Here is a 25047-nt window from a genome sequence, read left to right as displayed (position 1 = left end):
TACAGAAAAGAAGAGTGTTGGGCTTCTGACATGAAGGCCATAGCCCGTGTTTTTGAAATAGGAATGTTGAAAGGTGGAGCTCTCAGAAGAAACTCCTGTGGGACTCTTCCAGCTGTTGAATCACCTTTTCTCCTCCTGTTGGAGGGATTCACAGCACAGCACCCCTCTCTGTTTAAGCTGAAGAGGGAAACAACTGCAAAGTCGGCTGTGCATGCCCAGAGAACAGTTTGAGAAGGCAACAAAATCTAAACACTCCTCTGAGATTATCACTCTGTAATTGATACAGAGATGTACCGTGACCTTTGGTTCAACTTGTCTTTTTATGCCGTTTTCTGTATTAGCATGTTATCTGCCTGTCGTCTGCCACTGAATTTTAACCTTATACTGCCAATATTTTCCAAGTATTGTGTAGAACACGTATGTATTTTCTTAAGTAATTATAAGGGATTTAATGCCAGTGAAAAGTACAAGGTTGATACCTGATTATCCAGGAATGTCTCAGTTGTGTTGCAAGGTTATCTGCCCCCCTCCTGCAGCCCTGTGCTATTCCCATGCATATTCTTTACTTGTGCAGACAAAGGGCAGCATTAAAGCAAGCAAGTGCCTTAGCATTCAATGTAGAAAACTAAGCTGAGCCAACACCACATAATTTTCAATGAAATGAATTTTATTCTTTTCTTACATTTGGCCAAAATGTAGTATTAATCATTTATTAGTATTATAAGAACAATGAAAAATTTCTGTCATTGGCCACTGTACATTATTCTCCTCCTCTGCTTGTTTAAGGTCTTCCAGGTTGATTTTACCAGGCAATTAGAACAAAGTTGCCCTACCCAAATTATTAGGGCTGTTTTTATGGCCAAAAGTCTGGTATCAACGTGGAGCAATAGTAAAATGGGGATCTGTTTTGAATTGTTCATATGCCAGTAATTTACTACATCAGTCTTTTAAATACATTACAGCAAATTCTATTCCCTTTATGGTTAAATGAGGAAACATCCAGAAAATTAATTCCCACTGCCCCATGTGGAGAAGATATACTACAGTGCCACAATGCATGCTTGGTTGCTTTGGAGTTCAGCTGCACAAGGGTGTCAGCAGCGTGCAACTGTTGAACCAGGAGGTCAGCTCAAAAGGACTAGCAACTGCAAAAGCCATAAATGCCAGGACCCACCAGCCCTTTCTCCAGTTAATCCAAACACTACAAAGATGAAGAAGTGGTGAGATGTGGTTGTCCTGGCCAAAGTAAAAAGGGAGATCACTGGGGGAAAGTATAAGCTGGAAGGAGAAAAGATGAGACTCTGTTAAACTAAGAAATTCTCTGGTACTTTTTACTGAGGCCATACCATGCCTGAAAGAAGAGATTTTATGACACTATTTTCAAGTTGTGGTAAGCTGCAGCTTGATTGAGTCAAAGCTCAGCTTGTGTGAACATTTAAGGTACTCAAATGCGCTCTGCACCTGTGCTGAAAAATAATTACCCCCCAAATGTCACACTTTCCTTTTTTTTTTCTTTTTTTTTTTTTTTTAGAAGTCACACCCAGCTTGCTTGGCAACTGAAATCCTAAAATTAACAACATATGTTTCCAAAGCTGAGATGTAAATGGGGTTTGCTTGGTTAGGAAGGGATTGCCTTAGGTTTATCTTGCACCTGGTAAAGAGCTTGTTAAAGGTAGTATTGCAACCTTGAGGGGTTCTTAGCTTAATTGCTAACTAAGACAGCATTTTAATAGCATTGTTTTAATGTTGCTACCATCTTGTGGGAAGTAGAGTTATTTATTTGTTTGCAAAGCCACATAGCTAGGAAGTATCTTATTCAAGTTACATACATCTTCAGTTGACATGACTCGTGTTACAACTGGACCAAATGAACCAGACCTGTGCACTAAAACTAAGCAAACAAATGTAAAACACATCACCATATTACTAGAACCACAGCAAGCTAATTAACGATGGGCAACACAGCCATCAAATCAAGGTCACAATCAAGACCTGAACCAATGAATTGGTTCATGGCTTTAAGTTTAAAAAAAATAAAATAAATAAATGTGGAAGGTAATCAGCTTTAAATTATAAGCTTGACATGAGACAGAACTACTTCGTTAGTTTTGCATGAGGAAAAACTGAAGAGAAGCCAACTCATGTTTCGACCAAGTTCCCCATGAATGTTGGCACAAGGCACTGACTAAGGCAATCAAGGACTATACACTTCAATCCTTGCCAGTGGTGCATGGAAGACTAATGCTGGTGTGTTTCAGCCGAGGGTAGTACACCCGTCAGAGCGAGCTCATTAGGGATGCCCAGTTTAGCATTTCCTTCTTACATCACATGATTAGCCTGAATCAAGACTTTTGCTCTTATCCACTCCTGATCATCAAACTCGAATCAGATGTCACTGAAAATGATACACAGTCACAGCTTTTATACTAGACTCAACATTTATGAAAAGTGCTTTCTGAAGAATTACTAGGTAGGAATTATGAATAACTTTTGGAATAATTCACCAGCAGTTAATGACAGATTTAAGGGTCTGGCACTTGGTGCTAGGCTAGGAAACAATTAATATAGACCTTTTCCTCTTTTCCTTTTTTTTGGCCAAACACCTATGCACTCATGCACATGTGAAATAAGGAGGGATCCTTTCCTTAAAGGAAAAGGAAGTGTTCAGACTTACGTTTTCTTCCAATGTGTCTTTATGTTGCGTGGCTTCTGGCTGCCACCACAGCACAGCAGAAGCTGGGGCAAGCATGACAGAGCTTAAACTGTCTTCTCCTCCCTATTCACATACTACAGGCATCTGAGTTGGTTGGACAATCTCACTGAGAGGTCAACCTCTCCTCTGCGGACCTGGGGCTCTTTGGCCAGGTTCTCCATGGATGTCAGGAGGAGTCAAGGCAGGGTACAGCTGAGAAGCAGTTTTCCCCCTGGTCTCAGATGACACTACAAGCTGGAAAAGTGGTAGTGCACTGCATACATGAAGCCTAGTTTCCTACACATAGTCAATGTAGCCTGGTATCTAGTTTGTAGATAATTGCGGAATATATCCATAGCCTTGCAGATGGGGACTACTGGCTGGGGTGTGACTCACTGGTCTCCTGCAAAGTCATTGACCTACACCAACCTTCCTGTTCAGGGAAAGCACTTAAAATCCACACTCAGCAGGAGCCACCTCCTAGGGACTTGCTAATAACCTCATCGGCAAACACACCCTCTCCACGCCTTGTCTAATGACAGTCACTTCTTCACCTTAAGTGAGGAAGCTGATATGAATCCATTCACAGCTTGCCTTGATGACTTTTAATCTAAGACCACAGCTGGCCTTTGTGCTTTTTAGCAGATGAGTTTCAATAATCATTAAACAAAGTTGTCTCGGGTCCACTTCAAGTCCGAGCCAATGTATTTCACAGCCCTTACTCTTGTGTCGTACTTGCCAGTGTATTTCATCCTGTAAAATATATCAGTTACTGCAACCTAAATGGTTAGTTGCTGTATTTGTGCAGCATTGGACCAATGCATATTTCCAGATAGCTGTGCTGCTTTTCATTTTACCTAGAATCATGCTGCCTAACCCTGGAGAGCACAGAGTAAGTGTGCAAAGTCTTAGTCCATGAGATCATCCCAGTAATTTGTAACTCCAGGCGCTGTCTAACTTTATTTCCCTATGTTAAATAATTGTGATATTGTTTCTTCAAAACCCATGACAACAAAAATCAAAACAACCTTAAATAATCCACGGACATATGGAATTGTTTTGAGAAGGAAAGTAAATTGCTGAGACCCCTTAAAAAATGGAAATCTACCAAGGAAACCCCAGCAGTCTCTTTGACAGTCTGCTCTAAAACTTTTCACTTGCTTTGATGTTGTTCACAATTTATGCTCCTCAGAGGCTCTTGGATGAAGGAAATCATCTATTTCAATAATGTGAAACCTTCTTCTGGCCACCCGAGATGGGAATTCCTGCTCTGTTTCCTGTGCCTCTCTGATGGGGCCAAAGGGGGAAGGAGGGCTTAAAAACCGCATGGCTGCTAGTGATCAGTAGCGCAGCATCACCTACCACTCAGAAATGGCTGCACAAACGTCACCCTTCTGTCGGGAGCTTTCAGGAGCTTACATGTTTAGGAGAGCTGTCTGTTTCAGCTCATGCTCTGCAGTAATGTTATTTCACTGTATTAGTAATTCATAAGGATAGGTTATGTGGTGGCGATTATCGTACAAAAGCAATTATTGGAATAGTCTCTCTAATTCAAAATCATTTTAATTACTACTGATACCTGTCCTTTTTTTTTTTTTTTTTTTTTTTTTTTCTGTGCTAAGTCTCTTCATGATTCGAAAATTGCCACTAGGCTATCACCTTTGGTAATTGCAGTTCTCTGAGCTGAGTGAACAAAGGAAAAATTAAACTGGAGTGTGGCAGGCAGGCAGAATAGGAAATATATGTTCCTGCAGGAAAGCTACTCTCCTCCTAATTACCCTGCAATTGCCAGGTTCAAAATCTAATTTATGAGCAGTACAGATAGAATGGCCACATTAGTCCATTATTTCATGATGATCTTTTCTACTCTTGATTTCAGAAAGGAAGGATTTTGCAGCTCTCAGTGCATTGGCATTGTCAGCAGCTGTTCTGGGCAGTGATGCCAGACAGCTACACTTGAGAGAGAGTCCAAAAAAAATGGAAAGCAGTCTCCTAACAGCAAGGTTTTACAGAAGGAGGGAGTGCTGTAAAGTACGGTGAAATAAATAAAGCATGACCTTATGGGCTGCCTCAGACAATGCTGACCACATTCAGAAACAGACCCAGAAATGTATGAAGGAGAAAGGAGTTCTCCAGCCTGCTGCTGCTGCACCTTCCACCTGCTGTAAAATGCACCAAACACAGCAAGTGAATCTCTTAACACCCCCAGAGTCCATTTTACTCTGAGCATGGAGTAGCCTGCTGAAGCATGGAGCAGTGGGTGAGGCTGCCAACATGCAGTGTCTGGATGGCCCATGGTTTCAGCTGCAGTGCTGGTGCCTGAGGCCATGCCTACCCTTCAGTCAAGTCAATGACTTATTTAGCCATCTCATTGAGCTTTAAACACACAACGGGAGAACACTCACAGCCAAATAGAGCTCAGCAATTGTTCACTTCCTATGTATTTATCCAGCTTCTTCAGTGAGCATCATATGCACCCCCCTAAGCTTCGTCTTCCTGCATAGCACCATAGCTTGTGATACCTGAGCTAGGTGCTAAGGGTCATGGGATGGCTGAGGTTGGAAGATGTCTCTGGGGTCATCCAGTACAACCTCTGCTCAAGCAGGGTCAGCTACAGTAGGTTTTCTTGTGTTTAAATGGAACTGTCACTGAACACCACCAAGGAGAGCCTGGCTCTGTCTTCTTTACTCCCTTCAAATTCCAGAGGTATTTTATCCCTCCCAGTTCTCTCAGCCTCTCCTCAAATGAAAGATGCTCCAATCTGTTATTCATCTTCATGGCACTTTGCTGGACTCAATTCTAGTCTCTTTTGTACTGGGGATCCCAGACCTGGACCTCACACTCCAGCTGTGTCTCACCAGGACTGAGTAGAGAGGAAGGATCACTTCCTTGACCTGCTGGCAATGCTTTTCCTATTGCAGCCTTGGGTGCCATTGGCCACCTTTACTGTGAGGGAGCATTGTTGGCTTAGGGTAAAATTGTTTTTTCCATCAGGATCCCCACAGCCTTCTCTGCAAATCTGCTTTCCAGACAGTTGATTCCCTTTGCTTATACTGATTCATGGGGTCTCACATGAGTCTACTCAAGCTCAAACCACAGCAGGCCAAAAATGATGTCTGGTGTTGCAGGGAAGTGCCTTGATGGAAAGAGGATCTGCATCATTCCCCTACTGTACATGTTTCAGTCACTAGCCCCACAGGCCACAGATAAAACAGCTCTTCAAGTCTCCTCTCCCTCCCACTGCCTATGATTTTCCTCCAGCTTCTTTTTTACTTGCTTCATGTCCCAGTTCTTAATCCACAGTTATTTCACCACTGAAACCCTTCCAGTTAAAATAAGAGAAATGAATACTTACATTTAAACTGCCATTGCGTTTTGCAGTCAACAACCCTATAAAGCTAATTTTTATGGGAAAGTTTATACCATTTTTTTGATTCTGGTTGTCTGCAGAGCCAGAAAGACAGTAAGACAGTACTGCTTTGTTTTACATTTGGGCTCATATGGAAGGATTTCTTCAGAACTGTGGGATGAGTAAGTCAAGATGTGATCCAGGTACCTTAACACAGGCATCTAAAATAACTTGAGATGCCCTAAGATAGGTGAGATATCGTTATGGTCCTGGCACTCATATTGCAAAGGCAGCTAAAGACTTCAGAGACAGAGCACAGGCAGTAGACAGTGGCATAGAGGCAACTGAATGTAATCTCTATCCATTAAAAATATATAAATAATTAAATAAGTCAAGGCAAGGGGAGTATGGAAAGAAAGGGGAAAAGGGACATTCAAGGGGAAAGCAAAAAAAAAAAGCAAAAGGGGAAAGACAAGCACAAAGGCAAATGGGAAAACTATTTTGCTGATTCTGGGTGTGACATGCAAGCCTCAGAGTCAACTGTCCAAAAGTTCACTGTCTGAGCTGTACACAAAGCCCATCAATATCTTTCCCTGTTGCAATATAAGTCCATGGAAAGTGATTGCCCCTTTCCTGAGAAAGCACTTGGTTATATTACTCGGGAGTTTCACTCTTAACTATTTCCTTTCAGTTTTGAGTGCAGACTGTGAAGAGAATGCTCTTAGGAAAGGGAGATGCCTGCCCTGATTCATTCTTCTGAGGTTTTGTTTTTTCTTTGCCCCTGAGGAACTGGCTATTTTTAATGACTTTTATGATTAATAAAACTGTCTGGAAGCCTGCTGGGGTCTTCATGCTAGTTATCAAAAAAGTCATCTAGCCCTTTCCCCTAGTGTCTAAGCTAATGGCAAAGACCCAGCATTTGATCTTTCTCCCCAAACTGTGTCTTGTCTAGCAGGGGTGAGAGTCATGCCGAGATGGTAAAAAAAATCCTGAAGAGTTTCTTTATTGCTGCACTGTCTGTCGAAACCCATACCATCCGGGAAACCTATCTGTCTGTCTCATCTTCTCTGCAAAGCTCTTGTGCAGAACATTTATTCCGCTTTCCCCCAGCCACCTCCCAGCTACGGGCAGGTGACCCGGTACACGGTTAAAGAAGCGCCAAATGCATATCCTCACAGCTGGGCACTGAGCTCCTAGCATCCATGCACGTCGACTCCTACACCTTCAACAATCTCCCTGCTGGTTCCCACCGCTAAACACGTGCTCGTGCTCTGAAGAGGCCCCCCACTTCACACAGCACATCCAGGAGCACGCAGGACCTGGGGCAGGCGAGGAACGGAGGAGTGTTTGAGATACTGTGAGAAGACCAGAGTGCCATCAGGGGCTTCTTAGCCTGCGGGGAGGGAAAGGAAGGAGGCGGCAGCAGCTTGCAGTGGCACAGGGAGGGAGAAGCAGCACTGATGAGCAATGTTCTCCCCGCTCCCCTGCCCTCTCCCCGCTGCCGTGTGTGCATTTCCTTTCTGCCGCTTTGGGAGAGGCAGGGAGAACAAAAGGCACATTGAGGGATAGGCAGAGGCATCTATGCATGCCTTACTGATATTGTAATATCACGAGAAATCTAAAAAGATGCATAGCAGTTAAAGAGCAGCAAAACATACGAGATACGGATTGAAAGATATATCGGAAGATATAAGAATAACTACATCAGGACACAGCATGGTGTAAGACTGATTTTTTTTATTAAAATGTCATACCATTCGAGTGCTCTTCCTCCTAGTTGGTAGCACATTTTACAGAAATAGAGGATTGATAACATCCTGCAGGAGGGTGCAGCTGGGGAGCCACTGAGTCCAGACACATCGGTACCACATTCTAGATTAATAAAGCAAATAAAATTATATTTGCTTTGTAATTTATTGCTGCCTCTCCTCATATTCTGTGTGTGCATAAACAAACCTCAAGTTTGCTTCCCAAGGATGACATCTAACAAAAGGATGCAATTCACATTTGATTTTTCCTTTGAATTGCAAAGGGCAATTTACATAACTCTTTCTTAACGTAGGTTTTTATATTTGTACTAACCATACTTTTTCATTGCTTTTTGCAGGCCACCTTTATAAACTATCATTGAGGAAGGTACAGCAAGAGCTACTAGCAGGGGCTGTTGTTTATTTTAAAATCTTTCATCAAGTCTCTGCACACTGTTAAGCTCTGCTTTAGTGGGACAGATCCTGATACCCTCAATAGGCAAACCATTTCTGGGCTTCATGAGCACCTCTGCATGCTCTGGTCCAAGCTGCAAAGTACAATGCTACTAAGCCAGAGTATGGGGTCAAGAATCTGAGCCTGGTCAGAAGACTGGGAGTAGTTTTTTTCCTGGTGGCTCAGACCCCTGAAAACCCAAGGCTACCTCATGGGCAAACAGCTAAAAAAAATGTTTTGAATATCCTTTATTTTGAGCTAGTATGTCAATAATAGGTAAACAGCATTTCCTCAGCAACTGTCTAAAAACATGCTAAAATAGTTTTGCATGTTGCTGGAAAATAGGCTGTACTTACATCAGAATGGAGAAGAGAAGAACCTTTTACAAGTCTTCAAATAATCTCAAAGTAATTAGCTTTTAACATCCTCTCTGCTACAATTCTGGGCTTTATTAGCTGTTCTGCTTGCCATTCCTGACTCTGCCTAATGTCTTCTGTAGAACAACTATGCATTTTTCCCAGGCATTTTTCATTTCTTGAAACATATAAAAGAGAGCACTTGGATTCAACTAACAGACCATCTAAATGCTGCTCTGCATAGGAAGTGATATATGCTGACAAGGAGTAGAAGTCAAATTTTCTTTATATGGTTCTTTATGGTGAGCAAACCTACTTAAAACAAGCTCCTTCTCAAGGCAGCATATTGATTAGAGCTGACGGGCCGAAAAGACCTTTGGGAGACAACAGAATATGGCTCGAGTCAAAGAGTAACACTAAAGCTGGCAGCAGCAACATTAAGAGTCAGTAAAACCTGAGAGAGTTTGTCTCACGCTGAAATTTATTGCACCCATTTGGACAGCCATTATGGTAGTTAGTAATTTTATCTGCACAAGTTCATCTGTATTTGGACTCTTAGAGCTTAGCAAGAGGTCTTGCAATACAGAGCCATACCAAGGGCCCTGCTGACTGAGGCAAAAGACTGCAGTGCTGAAGCGAGGTGCAATTGCATCTGAAAATTATAAAAGGCTGCCTGTTTAGGTGGGTAGCGATGACAGGAGTTATGTTAACAGTAACTCTGAAATAAGGTGATGGTAGGCCAAAGCAGATGAGAGTCTGCAGTGCAGTGGTTGTCTTCTTTGGCTTAATGAAGCTGTCACTCAGGAGCAAGAATTGCTTGTTGTTTTTTTGTGGTTTTTTTTTTTTTTTTTTTTTTTGGATAGAAGTGCATCTATGCTTCATGTTTTAAGAAATAAATGAGACAAGCAAAGCAACCACCAGGATGATTTCCAGAGAAGTGGTATAAAATTCTCCTAATGAGACATTTTGAAGATGGTGGATTAATGCCATACTACATTTTCTGCAGAACATTTTGCATTGCTCCTTGCTCTGACTATTCAGATATCTATCTACTTTATATCTTTTTCTGCATTTTCTCCTTGTCATTTGACCTACAAGCACAGAATGTATGTTTCTTAACAACCTCATCTGTATATTTACCCACAGAAATTCAAGCTCATCTAATCCTTTTTCATATAACTAGACAAGATTAATCCTGCCTAAACCTTTCGAGGAAGCTCTTTGCCCAACCTAGTTTCTGACACTTCATGATGGATAGTTCACATTTTCACTGATGAGCTGTTCGAGTGCTTAATTATGTTTATCTTTACAACGTCTCTCCCAGAGGTTTGAAACTTCTTACACCAAAGACCAAGCTGCTGGGACCAGCTGCAAAATTTTATTGGAGAATGTTTTCCTGAGATGAGGAGCACTCATATCACTGAGTCTGATAAGAGATCAGATTTGATAGTTCTCTAATGAAACAGTGCAGCACCAAGTCGGGAATGGATATAGGATTTCATATTGCATACCACACCAAATCTTTAGGACAAGTGGAAGGGAGCTGAATGAATCCTGAAAGGGAAACTATGAAGAAGAGTCTGAAATAAACCTCCCTTGCTACTCATCTAAGTCACAATGGATATGGTGTTGGGCATACCATGCATAATGTTTAAGCAGCTCTTAGCACCCTGGATTCCCTCTAGTCAATCAAGACAAGCAGCAAGGGCATTTCTGAGTGCTTAAGTTAGGTAGCAGTTAGGTCCCTTGTAAATTAAAGGCAGAAAAACTGCAAACCCACCACCCTATACCTCACTGGCTGGCTTTATTACGATCTGACAAAGGGGGTCCAATTCCACCTTTACTAAGTTCTTTTTCAGACCTTTTTTCAAGCCTTGCACAGTAGGTAAAGTTCTGACTTCACGTGTCTTATTTATTCACAAAGTCAGCAAATTGCCTTGTTCCAGATCTACAGGTGACCTCCTGCCAGCAGATTTATAAATAGTCCTGAGTTTTTGCCACTCTTTACACTCCCTAGTTCCATACCCTTTACCAAATCAAACCTTTCTTCCTATTTCCATTGACTTCAGCTGGAACTCCCTATTTTCTTATTTTGCTGAACCACAAGGATGTCCTCCTCCTACTGCCATATGTGACATCAACATTTTGTGAATAAGAGACCCCTAAGGAGCTCTCCCTCTCTTGAAGGGCCATTGGTTCAGAGGTCGTTCTTCAGGTGGTAGGGTTTAGCACCTCAAGTGCTTTCCCATGACCAAAAGAACTTGTGCAGAGCCTCACAACTTTCACATTAGCCCACGTTAATGAGACTATCTGAACCCTGAGCCTTGAGCTCAGCAATTTGATCTCACCTGAGCTAATGAACTCACACTCTCTGGAGACAGTTGGCAATTGCATGCAGCAGCTCCTGATGCTGACAGGAAACAAATTCTGTCAAAGCACAGTGAGGAGGAAAGACAGGTGGGAAAGAAGAAATGGAAAGGAATGATGTCCATAAGAATACACTTCATTATTAAGAGTAACCATCGAGTGCCAGAAAGAGATCCAAAGCTTCAGTATTATCAGATATGGAAGAACTCTGCCTGACAACAACCTCAGCTACTAGTACCATATACAAGTGCTCAAAAGAGTCCTTTCTCCTTCTTGCATAGTCCGTCTAGGTTTCTCATGCCTTCCATTGGACCTTTTGGAATTAAAGAAAATAATTACATGAGGGCTAGATTCCAAAATGAAAATATATAGATATAGTCGAAATATTCTAGAATGTTAATTGATTCGCTTACCATCCCTATTCTCTTTCCCTCCTGCCTTCAGAACATGGAAATAAAAAAAAAAAGTCTACAGTGGTCACTGAGTGCAGACCTTTTAACATTTCACTTCTGTTCAGGGTATGTTGCCATTCAGCAATAGCAGAGGGGAGTAGCAGAGCTGATCTCAGCCAGGGCATCCCTTCTCATCAGCTTATTAGAGAAGAGGAAAGGGTATATCTCCCACGAGAGTCCTCTGAGTCACACCACAGTGTGTTTGTCTCTCTGCAACACCTTAGCCACTGTGAAGGAGAGCCCCCACAAATAGAGAGCATTACAGATCCAAAAAATAAATGTGTGTTCTACATTCTCTTTCAGATGTGTAAATCGAAAACACTGTCTGATTTCTACCCAGCAGCAGAAGCTGGCCTCGACTAGACAACAGATGGGATCTCAAGTAGACAGCTCCCAAGATGATCAAAATGATGAAGAAAAGAGAGAAAAGCAAAACTTTGGGGGTGCATAGAAAGGAAAAAAAAAATGCCTTTGTCTGCAGGGAGAAATGAAAAGCATAGTGCTGACTGAATCTTCTCCACAACTTCTTGCACTTGCAACTTATTTCTGTCCCCACCCTCCACCCTGAAAAAGTTTCCCAATTTCACTGTGGGGACAGGAGGATGGCTGTTTATAGGCTATTCTCAAAGCTGTTCATCATTCTCCAGACCACTGGTCCAAGGGCATGTTTCAAGGACAGCACAGGGCACTTAGGCAGTGGCTGACACTTCTTTTTAAGCTACCTACTTCGAAACATCAAGAGACTAATTATACTACCAAAGAAAGAAGATTTTTAGTGGTCCCTTCTACTAAAGAGTTAATTTTCCTGGACCAGGGAACCTCTCCACTCATATTCAGCTGATGCAAGGTCAACGACAAACACACTGAGGAAGTCAGAGTTGCTTTATTTTTCTTGTGAGCAGGTCAAATAAAACACTGCTGATGCTCCATTTATCTGGAGCGACAAGCAAACATTTGGCAGCGGTGGAAAGCATACATTGGGATCTGGCACCAGGCTTCTAGCACAGCTGTCAGCCTGCTGACTAATCACTTCATCCCCACGCTAATGCTGCTCCAGGTCTATTGGACCCTTTCATCTCAGATACCCTGGCACACGCTCCTTCTGATAGAGCTATTTATACAAAGATGTCACTATTAATTGCTATGTAGCATTTTATTTTAGAGGGGGTTTTTAGCCAAGTTTTTTTTTCCGTGATTTTTCTCTTTCCTACTGTAGGCATCCAAGGTGGTAGCTGTGATTCTGCTGCTTCCAGTAGCAACCAGAACTTAAATAGATACCCCCCAGCCAGACTCAAATTTCTTGAGGGTGAGGGGTGTGTGTGTGCATGAGCTTCATAGCTTGTTTTTCTAAGCATCTGTTCCTATTAATTTATTTTTCTTTGGCAACTATTCTGGCAATTAAGCTGCAGTCACACAAGGCACACCTTACTCTCTGAAAAGACCCGATTTACTTTAGGTTTGCTTTGTCAGATGATACTTGCAGTCTTGTCAGCACAAACTATTTAAGCAACTCCCAAGGACAGTGTTAAAATATAGGTGGAGCCTATGAACTCTGTTCTTGGCAGTCGTGCTTTATTAGTTGTGCTGTGCAAAGGTGGTGCGACTAAGGTAATGCAGCGCTTTCGCAGGAGCATTATATATTGTGACAAGCCAAACAACCTCCAGGACTCTCACTCATCATGATTCCCATTTCATACCCCATCTGTTATAGGAATGAGGTATGAAAACATTTCTCTGTTTCCGAAAGATATTAACAGACTCCTGGGAAATTGTTTACCTGGAGAAAGGGAAGTGCCCAGGCTCATTTTTTGCCGACCATGGCAGGGCTAGCTTTTTTTTTTTTTTTTTTTTTGGTTAGCGAACAATAGGTTTTCACAATGGATAACTGTAAAGAACTCAGGCAGCTAATTGGTTTCATGTTCTCAGTTAGCAAAGGTACAAAAGCATAAATTTGTGTCACTTCTGTACTGTGTTTGCACTGAGGATGTCCAAGTGCTTTTTAAACAGCTGCAAAGGACATCTCCAAGTACCTTAAAGGCAGGCAAGTTCGGTCGTCCCCATTTATCACCATGATGGTGATCAGATAAAGAAGGCAGAGCCCTAGAAGGTCTGATGACCTGATTTGGTCATTCAGACACCACATGGCAGACCTAAAACTAGAGCAGAAGCTCCTTATAGTCACATTTGTGCGTTAAGTGCAGAACCAGCCTTCATATTTTAAGCCCTGGAGATGCCTGTCTGTCTTTAAGCGGATGCGAATTCTGGAGTTTATGGTATCATCTCCCTTTTCTCAGCATGATTTTGGACTGAAGTGAATGGATGATATCCATATTCATTCTTTAAAGCTATCCTTATGGGGCTGTTTCTTGGCATTCTACAGTTGCCTCGGAAAATATCCCCATATGTTCTGTTACAACACTGGGATGGCCTGATCGGCAAGTCCAGAATAGACCCCTGTGGTAAGCATGCTTCAAATGTCCTCACTGAAAGAGAATTTTGAAAAATACTCAGGGGCAGCAGCAAGAAGTGGGCATTTCCATTGCCTCTGTGATTCATTCACAATTACCAACACAGGAATTCCCTACTGTGTGCATGGAAGGCTTGCGGCATCTTCAGTGCCAGGCAGCAGAGATAATTACACTGATCTTGGCACGACGTTCTCAGTTTGTGCTTTGAGGAAGCACCATGTGGAATTTGCTTCTCACAACAAAGGGATAAAATGTTTTCCCTAAAAGACCTTCACTATGCTTTAGGTTGGCTTCAAGGGTAGAGAAGGACGCGGTGTTTCAGATTCTTTAATCTGGAATAAAAATAGGGACTCTGCCAACAGATCTCCTTTAAACCGTGGAATATGTTTTTGTCACTGAGTTTGAAATAACATTTCAGAGTCTTGGTCAGATTTATGGTTTGATTTAGAACAGCGTGGCCTAATTGAAGTCAATGGAGCTATGACAGTTTATGCCAGCCGAGGGACCGGCTGTCTGTTTCAGAGTATTGTTTTCCCACAGTCGTCCTTGTTCTTCAAGACAGTGATGGATTTCCCTGGCATTTCAAATACTTCAAGCATTCATACAGCCTTACTTAGGATTTTCTCCTAAAGTCGTGACATCTGCAAATTCAGATCACCTTTTCCATGTTTACCTCTCAACATTGACAACGTGATCCCTAAGAGCAGCATTGGTATTGGTTTATTCAAGTCAGATCTTTATAGTAATTGTAACACTGTTCTTTCCTATTGGGAGCCTGAACCATTTGGTAGGGGAGCAGTACCTGGTGGATGGTCTCACTGCAGGGTGAGATTTAGAAGAAAAATAGTTTAGATGATTGCATCAATGCCAGTGACACTGGCTAAATATTGTCCCATCTCCACGCAAAGAAAAAAAATATAGCAGATAGTGACTGGTTCGGTTACTGAGCTTTCTGATAAGAAAACTCTGAATACAATTGCTGCATAATGAAATTAACAGAGACCAAAATATGAAGCTTGAGTATGTTAATAGCCTTTAATGTGGCCAGAAATGTATTTCAGAGTGTCACTTCAATATGTTTTCTTGGCACAGGCTTTTCTTCAAGGCCTGATTCTCTACTTTGCATTCTTGATTGTCTTCCACAGCTGTGTGAAGTGGGTATAAAATGCAATCAAGGAGTGAAGAACTGGGATCACAAATTCTCCAGAATTGGATGGTTTTTCCCCCTTTTGAGCCAATTTAATATTGTTACAACAAACACTTCAAACACTTGAAGTTTGGCGAAGAACTGCGTCTGTTTTATGTGTACCTTGATCTGGCATTGAACTTGTTTGCCTTTGAAATATTGACTGAATTCTTGCAATGCGTTGTACACTTAGCTACCCAGGAGTTTCTGGTGCCCAATGTTCAACACCATGATTTATTGTCATGAAAAGTAGTGTAGCTGTAAGCAGTAGCTTAATATGAAGCATGAAGTAGGGCCCAGATCCAGTCTAATTAACCTCAAGAGGTCCCCCAAAGTCAAATAAGGCAATCTGATTTGGGAATCTTTCTCCACTGGCTGAGTAACAAACGCCAGCACCTTCCCATGCAAGTGTTTAAATCACGTTGGTACTGTTCAAAGGCTGTCCATGGCCATGCAGTCTGTTGAAGACTATAACTGGCCCCAGCATACCTAAAATCTCAGGCTCTTCCAGGGACTGATGTGACTCCCCCTCTCAACTTTGATCACATATTGCTTTGAGTGGGAAAGTATTAATCTCCCCAAATCAAGGTGTTTCTGAACCTTTACATCTGAGAAACTTTGACACTACGTAGTGTCCAGCAGTCTATCAGAGAAGGTTACTTGATCACTAGGCAATGCAGGAAAATAGGTCTCTGGGGACTTGCATGGAATTTGGGTGCCCAAGTCCCATGTAGCCAGGATCACAGGACTATGGTCAGGAACTTCAAGTTGTTGGTTATGACGTGCTTTAATGAGTTTGCAGCACCTTCACGATGTATTTAGTCTCTCTCTTAAGTCAGAGGTTGCATGTTCTGTTCAAGGGCTTTAAACAAGAGTGGTTCTTACCCAAATTGTTGTTTAATTGCCTAAAATAAAAATATCACTTCTATGATGCAGTAATTAATTCTGGGGCATAAGCCACTAGCAAAATATGCATGAATGTTATGTGCCACAGTCATTAAAATGCAAATTGGTGTTTTATTTTGACTGCATGATCTTGCTTACATGTTTCAGAGAGAACAGTCCAAAATGGAAGTCACAGACTTAAAATAATGGTCATTTTTCCTAAGAAAGCATGAAGAAACATGTAGGTGTTATCACCCTGATCACTACAATTTAATGAGGATCCTTATAAAAACACATTACATTTAATAACGGAAAATGTAGAAGGGGGACAGGAGACTTCAATAGTATCAGCATAAATGGGGAAATATTGTAATGCTGTTTAGTTTCCTTAGTATATTGGCTACCATTAGAGCAGCAAACATAGATTTCCAGATGTTTGTGAAGAGTCCAACAGTTATATTTTATATCTATGGCTGTAGTAACAATTTCTATTCAGCAGCCTAGAAAAACACTTCATGTCACAACAGGAAAGAAATATTACTGTGGGGTTTTTTCTCCCTCATCCCCTACATAGCAATTCTGAATACTTCAGTCAATGCCAAACAAAAATGATGGTTTAAAAATTAAAACCACAATCACTAGGGGCAGGACATAAATGTGCAGATGTTCTGTGATGCTGAAGAACTTTTCAGGCAGCAGTCACAATGGTGTTGGGGAGAGGACAGGGAATCCATCAGAGTTGGACACTGTCAAAAGCATTCCCTTAGCTACACTTGCAGAAAAGGCACTTACCTTTTCATATTCCCTTAAGAAAAGAAAAAAAATCAAAACCAGAAAACCTACTCACAATGGCCTCTGTATAGCTCTCACTATTTTATTAGCAAGGGATTGACTATAATCTGTTAATATACATGAGCAACTTAGATCTGGAGTTTACTAGGCAACCTGTACAAGTGGAAAAGTACATTGTCCCATAGCAGCATACAAAACATCAATTTTCCTTCTCTGGGAAGAAAAATTTTTACAAGCTTATTAGCTGTTACTGTTTCAGGCACCTATGTGCCTTAATGCTGTTATACAAATGGCTGTCTGAAGAGCTTGCATTTTCCACACCTACCTGGCCAGACAAAAGACGTGATGAATAGCAGCAAAAACAGCAGAAGGCAAGTTTTTAAAGGCACACTTTGTAATCAGTACATTTAATGCCTGTGTATGGTAACAGACATCTTGCCTCCCAGAAGTACACACAAGCACTTCTGCCAATTTCTCCCTAGGAAAAAGGGAAGGGGGATAAATAAGAGAGAAGGCGATGTGGTGGGAGTACTGGCCTGGATAGGATGGATGCTCCAGTGAGGAAAGGTTGACATATGTTGGGGGAGGCAGGGATGGGGCTGGAAAGTGTGCACCTTGGGGAATCACAGAGTTGAAACCGCATCCCTGGTGGCCTGGCCTCTTTTCCAGCCCCAGAAATTGCCTGTCATATGTGGCTAGTGTCAGGTATCAGATGCTAGTTCTCCAGAATGAAATGCACCATTAGTAGGTAAAGACAATTCATTAGGTGCAACATAGCTGAACAGTAATTAATTATTAGATATTATTTCTCACAAAATGCATCTCCAAAGTTCACATCACATTAGCCGCAATATTGGACTGATGGAGCATAAACAAGGGTAATGATAAACACTGGTGAATGGAGTTGGGAAGAGATGGTTATTAGGGTACTAGCATGTTTCATGTGGGGTTTATTTAACAGTCTTATTAATGATCTGGAAAAGGAAGTGAATAACTATTTAATTAAGTTTGTATTTGATACTAAATTAGAATTTGCTGTAGACACCTCTGAGGGCAGAGAAATAAATCAAAAGGAGCTAGGAGCATGTGCAGTAAAGAAGAAAATGAGATCTGGCATGGGAAAAAAGAAAAAAAAAAAAAGGCAAGTTAATCTCTCTGGAAGCAAATAATCTCAAGTGTAGCTATCAGTGGAGGAATTCTGGAGAAAGAGGTGTTGAAAGAGATGTAGGAGTGTTAATGGACTATATATTCCATCACAGCTCTGGTATATGTTTACAGAAGCAACGCATCAAGGAGCAGGAAGGTAATAGCCCTCCATTGTAGGGCTCTAGTGAGAACCATCTATAATGCAGCACTCCGTTTTGGGCATCCTGTTATCAGAGAGATATAGACAAATTGGAATGAGTTCAGAAAAGAGCCATAAAAATGATCCCATATCCCTGGAGATAATGACTTATGAAGAAAGATCAGAAGAAGTAAATGTGTAAGGCCTTGTCTGAAAGATGGCTGAAGTAGGGCAGGAAAACAGTCTGCAACTACGTGAAAGGAAAAAGGGAGGAGGATAATTTATCATTGTAACTATTAGTAATAGGATGAAATAATAAGTAACAACAATAAATTTTAAAAGGGCAACTTCAGGTTGAATGTAGGGAGAAATTTCTGACAGTGGAATTTGGGTTAGTTTGCAGAGAAGTTTCCCAGGGGTAAAAGTAAAAGCTGCATTCAAGTCATTTAAAATCAAATTGGACAACTCACTAGAAAATGCACCCTGCTATGGGGAACAATCTTCCATTGCCTGGGGAATAAGCTGGATGACTTAATAGGACATTTCACACTCGAGCCTTTATGACTGTGATATTTTAATATGCATGGTCAACTATTTTGGGAAAGTATACATTTCTTGCGCTGTCAGGCCTCATAATACAAACACTTGCATGGAAACATAACTTTTAAGATGGCAAGCAGCTCTGCTGACAGCACGGCACTGCTGATATGCAAAAACACAAGCCTGAGCTCCTCACATTTCTTCAGGAGCAGAGTCTTAGATCTTACAGTTGTCAATATCAAGCAACCACATCACTTATGGATAGGTGAAGTATGCAGGAAAAAAAAAAAAAAAAAGATAGGGGTAGGAAGATCCAGTGAGGATGTATCATTATTGGCATTATTATTGTTATTCTATTACTGCTAGTAAATGGCTGGTACAGTGGAGTTCAGCTCAGTTTCTTGACTGTTCACCTTTTCCATCTCCAGCTTTCACCTCTGCATGGCATTCATTAAACACTGTAGGACTGCTTCCTCTACTCTGTTTTTACCATGTTTCATTTTTTTTAATGTATCCTAACATTTCTGTTGAATGAGAAAAGAGACAAGCTGAAGGGAAAGCCTGACCCTCTCTCGTGTGAAGAAGGGATGGCAAAGGCTGTGGAAGTAAATGAACATTCAGCTAGTATCAAATCTTCCCCTCAAATTACAATAATACAATGTTGAACTTGAACTCCCTTCACCATTTGTTAGCAGCAGAGGCAAGCTCACAGATAGGTATGCTCCCTAAAACACCATGGTTTTTACATGTTTTTCTTTCTCTTTGTGTGTTCTTTTTTTCTCCTCTCCCCTTCTCTCCCCGTGGGCTGCATGTGGGGCCAGCAGCCTGGTGGTGCCGCAGTCCAGCACCCGCGCCCCGGGACTCTCCAGCAAGGGGTCGAGCAGCAGCAGCTCCAGTGAATCCGAGACCAGCTCGGAGTCTGACTCGGAGAGCGAAAGCAGCTCCAGCGAGAGCGACGGCAGCAAGCCCTCACATTACTCCAGCCCAGAGGTAAGGGCTTCTGCTCTACGTGATTTGGGGTGGTGAGCCATTATTACACCCACTCAGACTTTTTTTTCCAGCCAAGGTGACACAAGGAGACTGGGGGGAGATGAAAAAAATAAATTAATTGAAAAAAAAAAAAAAAAAAAGAGGAAGAGAAAATCATAAAGATCTTCCTCCTGGCACCCTGTGAAATGCAAGTGGCAAGGGATGCTGGGGCAGATTTGAAGCATTTGAAACAAAATGAAGAAGGAAATGACCCTGTGATATTTTCCTCAAACTGGAGCTCCTCACAAAGCTCACAGCTTGCTTGAGGCTTTATGCAACTCTGCTTCCATAGCAATGGCTTGCTTAGTGCTTAAGTCCTGATGTGGACTCTCAGCACTGCAAGGGAACTAAAGGCTTCTCTGTGCAGGGAAGCTATTATGAAATCAGTTTGAGGGTAGATTTTTAAAGCAAAACAGTTGTTTTTCACTCATGCACTTCCCTCACTTCACTCCCCAAGTGAATTATTCTCTGCTACTGCTGCCTTTCTGTGATTTAGTTTAATACATCTCTAGCATGGACTAAACTGAATTACTCATGGTGCAAAACATTAAGCCCAAACTTGTCATCTGGAAAGCTAGCACTGAAAATTTCCACATGTAGACAAGCCCTAGCCAAAGTACAATTAAACTGCCAGTGCTGTGCTACCTTCTGCTTTCACCTCTGCAATGTACTCAACAGACACATATAGGGCTGCTTGCCCTACTCTGCTTTTCTACCAGGCTTGGCATTTTTATGTGTTTTGGTCAATGTACACCTTCAGTATAAAGCCATGCACTCCACAGCCACATCATACACATTAATGTATGTAAAATTATTCAAAAATCTAGCAGCAGGATTGTAAATACTCATGAAATACAGTCAGTACTTTTTCCTGCTCCACATAAAACATCCCCTCACCAGACTCCTCCCCTGACAACTAAGCCTCACAGATTCTCTCACCCTGAAAAATTATACTGAATAACCAGCAAGCCTTTCCTCATATTTTGCTCAGTGTTTGGGGCCATGTTTCCCATCAGGGAAAATACAGCACTCACAGAAACATCATTTCTATATTTTTCTCAGGTTTTGTTTCTTGTTTAACACTTATCTTCTTTTCTCTCTTTCTTCCATAGTGCTTTCAGATCCATTTCCAGTTAATTTTCCTCCACTTTGTCCCTTTCCTAAGTCTCTCTCTTGTTCTCTCCTTCCTTTCTTCTCTGTTTTCTTCCTTCCAGTCTCTCTTTCCCTGTTGCCCTCCTCACGCTATCCCATTTCTCATTTCCCATCCCAAATTCTCTCATCTGACCCATCAAGACCTTGTTCTGTCTCGTTCCTGGCTGAGTTCAGTGCAGAGGTCTCACACTCTCTTTGCTTTCCCTATGGGAATCTTAGAAGATATAAGAAAAGGGATGAAGAGAAGAAAGTGTAGGAACCATGGTAGGGGGAAAGGAAACATGAGATAAAAGGGGGAGATGTATAGTACCCAGGAAGAGAGGAGTGTGTATACTAAGATAAAAGAGCATCTAGGTAGATACCTGTGATGCTTGGACACGAGAGAAGCAATTCCTTAGAGAATGCAGGAAATGAATTAACTAAGGCAGGTCGTGGGTTTTGTAAAGTCAAGCAAGGGACCAAGAGCCATGGAAACATGGAGGAAGTGTCTCCTCTTAGGCATTTTATACATATTCTCTCGAGATCTGTGCAACCACTTCTGTGTGGAGTCTGAGTTATCAGTGATCATTGTCACGAAACAGCTGCACTGCTTCAACAGATTGCTTGTCTCTTTGCATTATGTTTGTGTGGTTTGCCTTCTAGGACATGCTGTACAAAACAGGCTTATATGAAAATGTAAAGGACTCAAAAATGCGATGGCTGCAGTGGTTTTCATAACTTGCTCCTTGGGATATGGGAGAGGCCACGACATTCACTTGGGCAGGGTCAGGTTGTCCAAGAGAAGTAGGATATCTGTGCTTCCCCCGAGGGCCAGTGCTTTCCCAAGCCCATCATATGACTGGTGGCACCAGTTCCAACATGTTTGTGTGATGTCTCTGAGTGGAAGTCCTGTCTGCCTTACATTAATGCTTTAACTTACATTTAGGAACCCAGTGAAGCCATCTTCCTACAGTACATGCCATGTTCGTACCCCATAAATGGAGAGAGACAGGTCCTTGGGAACTCTTTAAAAAGAAGTCCTGTCCACCTGAATTTAATTAGTGGGCTCAGTTCCAGTCATGGTCTCAAGATGAATTTCATCTATTGGATAAAATAAAAGAAGCAAATACATCTTTGTCATTACATAAGGATAAACTAATAAAGGTACAATTCAGGTACAATGAACCTGAATACTCCTGCACAATGCTGGGCAGGAAATCCATATGTCCAAGGTGGGAGGAACTTCAATTGGTAATCTGCAGGCCATTATGAGTCCTTCATTCTTTTTTTTTTTTTCCCCATAATTAGAAATATCATATGCATATATCCAAAATATTTTCTAGGACAGGTTATCTTCTTCATGCTACATTATATAAAAATTTAACTGCTGTTTCATTTCTTCTGTAATTATTCTTCATCTCATTTTGAGACCTTTGAGTTGTTTTCAGGTGTCTTAATGCAGTTGCCTAGAGTGTAAAAGCAGCTCATTGTAAAGCATACATATAAAATAGATTAGATGAATTGCACCCTAAAAGTGTCCGTTTCTTTCCAGTGACTATTTAGAGCCTGTAGTGACTAGCTCAGCTGTCTACACTTTATGTCTGCAGTAAACTAAGAGTAATGGCTGAGCTAGAACAGGAGACAACATTCAGACTGGTTTCAGTGATGTGGACAAATTAAGGTGCCTCAGACAGTAATGTGAGTAGTTACAGTTTTGTGGACTGCCAAACCTGAAATTATGAACAAGGGACTGCAACTTCTATCTCCTGTTTCTTGCTGAGGCCATGAATTCTTTGTATGACCTTAATTAATGTCATAAATGAGGATTCTGGAAAATGGCGACATCCTTCCAATTATTTTAGATGATAGAAAAAAAATGTGGGTCTCAAGTCCACAGAAGAACTACATTTCAAAAGCTAAAAATTTGGTTTGTTTGTTCTTTATTCGGTTGAATTATCATGCAGACCTTTAATAAGACTGGGTCTGGTTAGACTACTCGGGAAGTCCCATTACACAGGAAGGGCCAGAGGGAGGAACGGGCAGGAGGGAAATAGAGAAGCAATTGCATGGAATGGGGCATCAGTGGCTATTCAACAGTAATCTGGCCAGAAGAGAGAGATGTGATGTCCTGGACCCTGTCAGCACCCCACCCCCAGATACACTGTCCTTTACAGCCTCCACTGTAGTGACCAGTTCGCAGCCATCAAGGGTTTTTACCATGATTATTCCATCATCACAGGATAGTTTTGGCCTCGCATCCACACGTTGTGTCTGACCTGGTCAAAGCTGAAGTGATTGGAGATGCTCTTCCCAGCCTTCCTCCTTCGTCAACAGAGACCCACCTCCTGCCCACAGCACTGTGCATCCAGTCCTTCAAGTGCATGGACTTTAGTACTAATAGCCACTGCTTGTAAATTCAGGCTGTTCCCTCAGGAGTTGTGTGGCATTGGCTCTCTTCTCCTTAGCTCAGAGAATAGGAAGAGCATATGTATCTAACCAATTAGCTAACTGGTGAGCATGCTTCTGCCACCTCACCAGCATTTCTTCACTGCTATGTTTCCTCAGGGAGTCAGGGAAAGAAGAGTTTAGCTTCAGGGCTGGTCCTGTGTGTGTATGTTTTCTGTATCTGTCTTGTTTTCCAAAAAATTTTGAATGGGGATTTTTTTTTTTTTTTTACTAGACCAACAGTAGACACTACCTTCAGATTTGCTCATAGGATTAATGGACTTTAGCTCTTCTATGCACTGTTTTTGGAAAGACTACAAATTAAACTTCCCTGGCCCTCTAGAAAACCCTTTGAGGCAGGAGCCACCTTTTAGAGTATGTGTGCACCATGCCTAACTGATGGGAATCTCCAGTTCTAATTTGATAAAGTTCTAGCAATACTAATAGTAGAAGCAGCAATATTAATCATCATGATCTTCATCTATGTCTTAAATACAATGAAAAGACATCGGATTTGTATGGGAATTGCTCTGAACCAAATCATTGATAGTAGGACAGCACAAACAGGTTATCATATGGGTAAATTAACGTGTGGATTTCCAATAGGTCAAGTATGCTGCAGGGATGGCTGATTGCTCACTCCTACCCTGCATTGGGTTAAGTACATGCACATTACAGGCCATCCAATTTCTCAATGAAAGGGGTATCATGCTTCACGTTTACCATGGTATTAGCTACACCTTAGGTTCCTATTTATAATGACCAGCCTAGAGTGATCCCATTACACTTGCATTGTTTAACAGCCCTTCACCCAGCAAGTGTTTTGGGATAATGAGTGTTGACAAAGGTTTCATTTGGACGCATGTCCCTCATGCATCTCATAGTTGCACTTGTAGCCTTGAAGAGACTTGAGATACATAGACATGCTTTGTGTGAATCATCCCACCCAAATCTGGACATTCGTACTGTAGATACCTATATCTGCTCACCACTTCAGCCTCTCCTTTACAATTAGGGGAGAGGAATGGACATTTTTAGGGCGCAGCTCATCTGGCCTATTTTGGATGTCAATTTAAAGATGAAACAGTTCACACTCTAGAAGAGTAGCCCACTGATCAGGGAGTGAACTTTTTGACTAGCTCAGGTATAGCTATCTATAATATACAGATGAATCCACACACATTTTTAAAATGATAGTATCACATCCTTTTGTTTCTTGATGAAACCTGGCAGATGTACATCTATGACCTGTGCGCTGTCAAGAGTTGGACTTGATGATCCTTAAGGGTCCCTTCCAACTCAGGATATTCTATGATTCTATGATTCTATAGTACATTGATCCCTGGAACTATCTTTCTCTGGAAGAGTTTCCTGATGTTGTTTTTTGTGACTAATTCATACCTCATTGCAAGTCATCTTTACTACAGACCATTGTTCCTACTGCTGCTCTCTGTCTCACCACAACCAGCTTTACTCCAACTAAAAATTGACAAGTTCTCTTCATGAAATAAGACCAACTTGCTACCTGATCCCTCTGGATCTCCATCCATTTCCGTCCTTACATGCTGCTGAAAATATCTCACTGCAAGCAAACCAACTTTAGTTCCACAGGACCATGTGGAACCTCCCTGCTCAGGGAGGTAGTGTGGACTGGAGAATTAGGGATTTTCTGTTCCTCCCAAAAATAATTGCAGTTGGACATGTGAAGTGTACTGGTAAAAACTTTCCAGTGAATCTTCCCAGTCCTTTTTTTTCACCAGGTCTGTTTTTCTCTCCTGGCTGGTCTCTTGAAAGTTACATTGTTTTTGAAAGTGATTTCAAAAAATAGTAATTTTTAGAGAAATCAATTGAGTAAATTACTTGCAAAA

The 25047-nt window shown here is 41.6% G+C and overlaps 1 protein-coding gene across 6 annotated transcripts in view; it reads left to right on the top strand.

Moving 5' to 3' along the window:
- Positions 1–25047, top strand: part of AFF3 (ALF transcription elongation factor 3) — a 337507-nt gene that overhangs the window by 264841 nt on the left and 47619 nt on the right. For 4 of the 6 annotated variants that reach the window (XR_011805753.1, XM_072030955.1, XM_072030937.1 and 1 more), the window contains exon 10: positions 19396–19564. Coding sequence is in view for 5 of the 6 variants with exons in the window: in XM_072030955.1 (XP_071887056.1) it covers positions 19396–19564 (169 nt within the window). In the remaining variant the exon portion in view is untranslated. The remainder of the gene's footprint in view (positions 1–19395; positions 19565–25047) is intronic. The other 2 variants (XM_072030956.1, XM_072030948.1) reach the window with 1 other exon arrangement.

The sequence above is a fragment of the Anas platyrhynchos genome, chromosome 1 (assembly GCF_047663525.1).
Source record: "Anas platyrhynchos isolate ZD024472 breed Pekin duck chromosome 1, IASCAAS_PekinDuck_T2T, whole genome shotgun sequence".
In the NCBI taxonomy this organism is placed as follows: Eukaryota; Metazoa; Chordata; class Aves; order Anseriformes; family Anatidae; genus Anas; species Anas platyrhynchos.
This window is presented reverse-complemented; position numbering and strand designations above follow the sequence as displayed.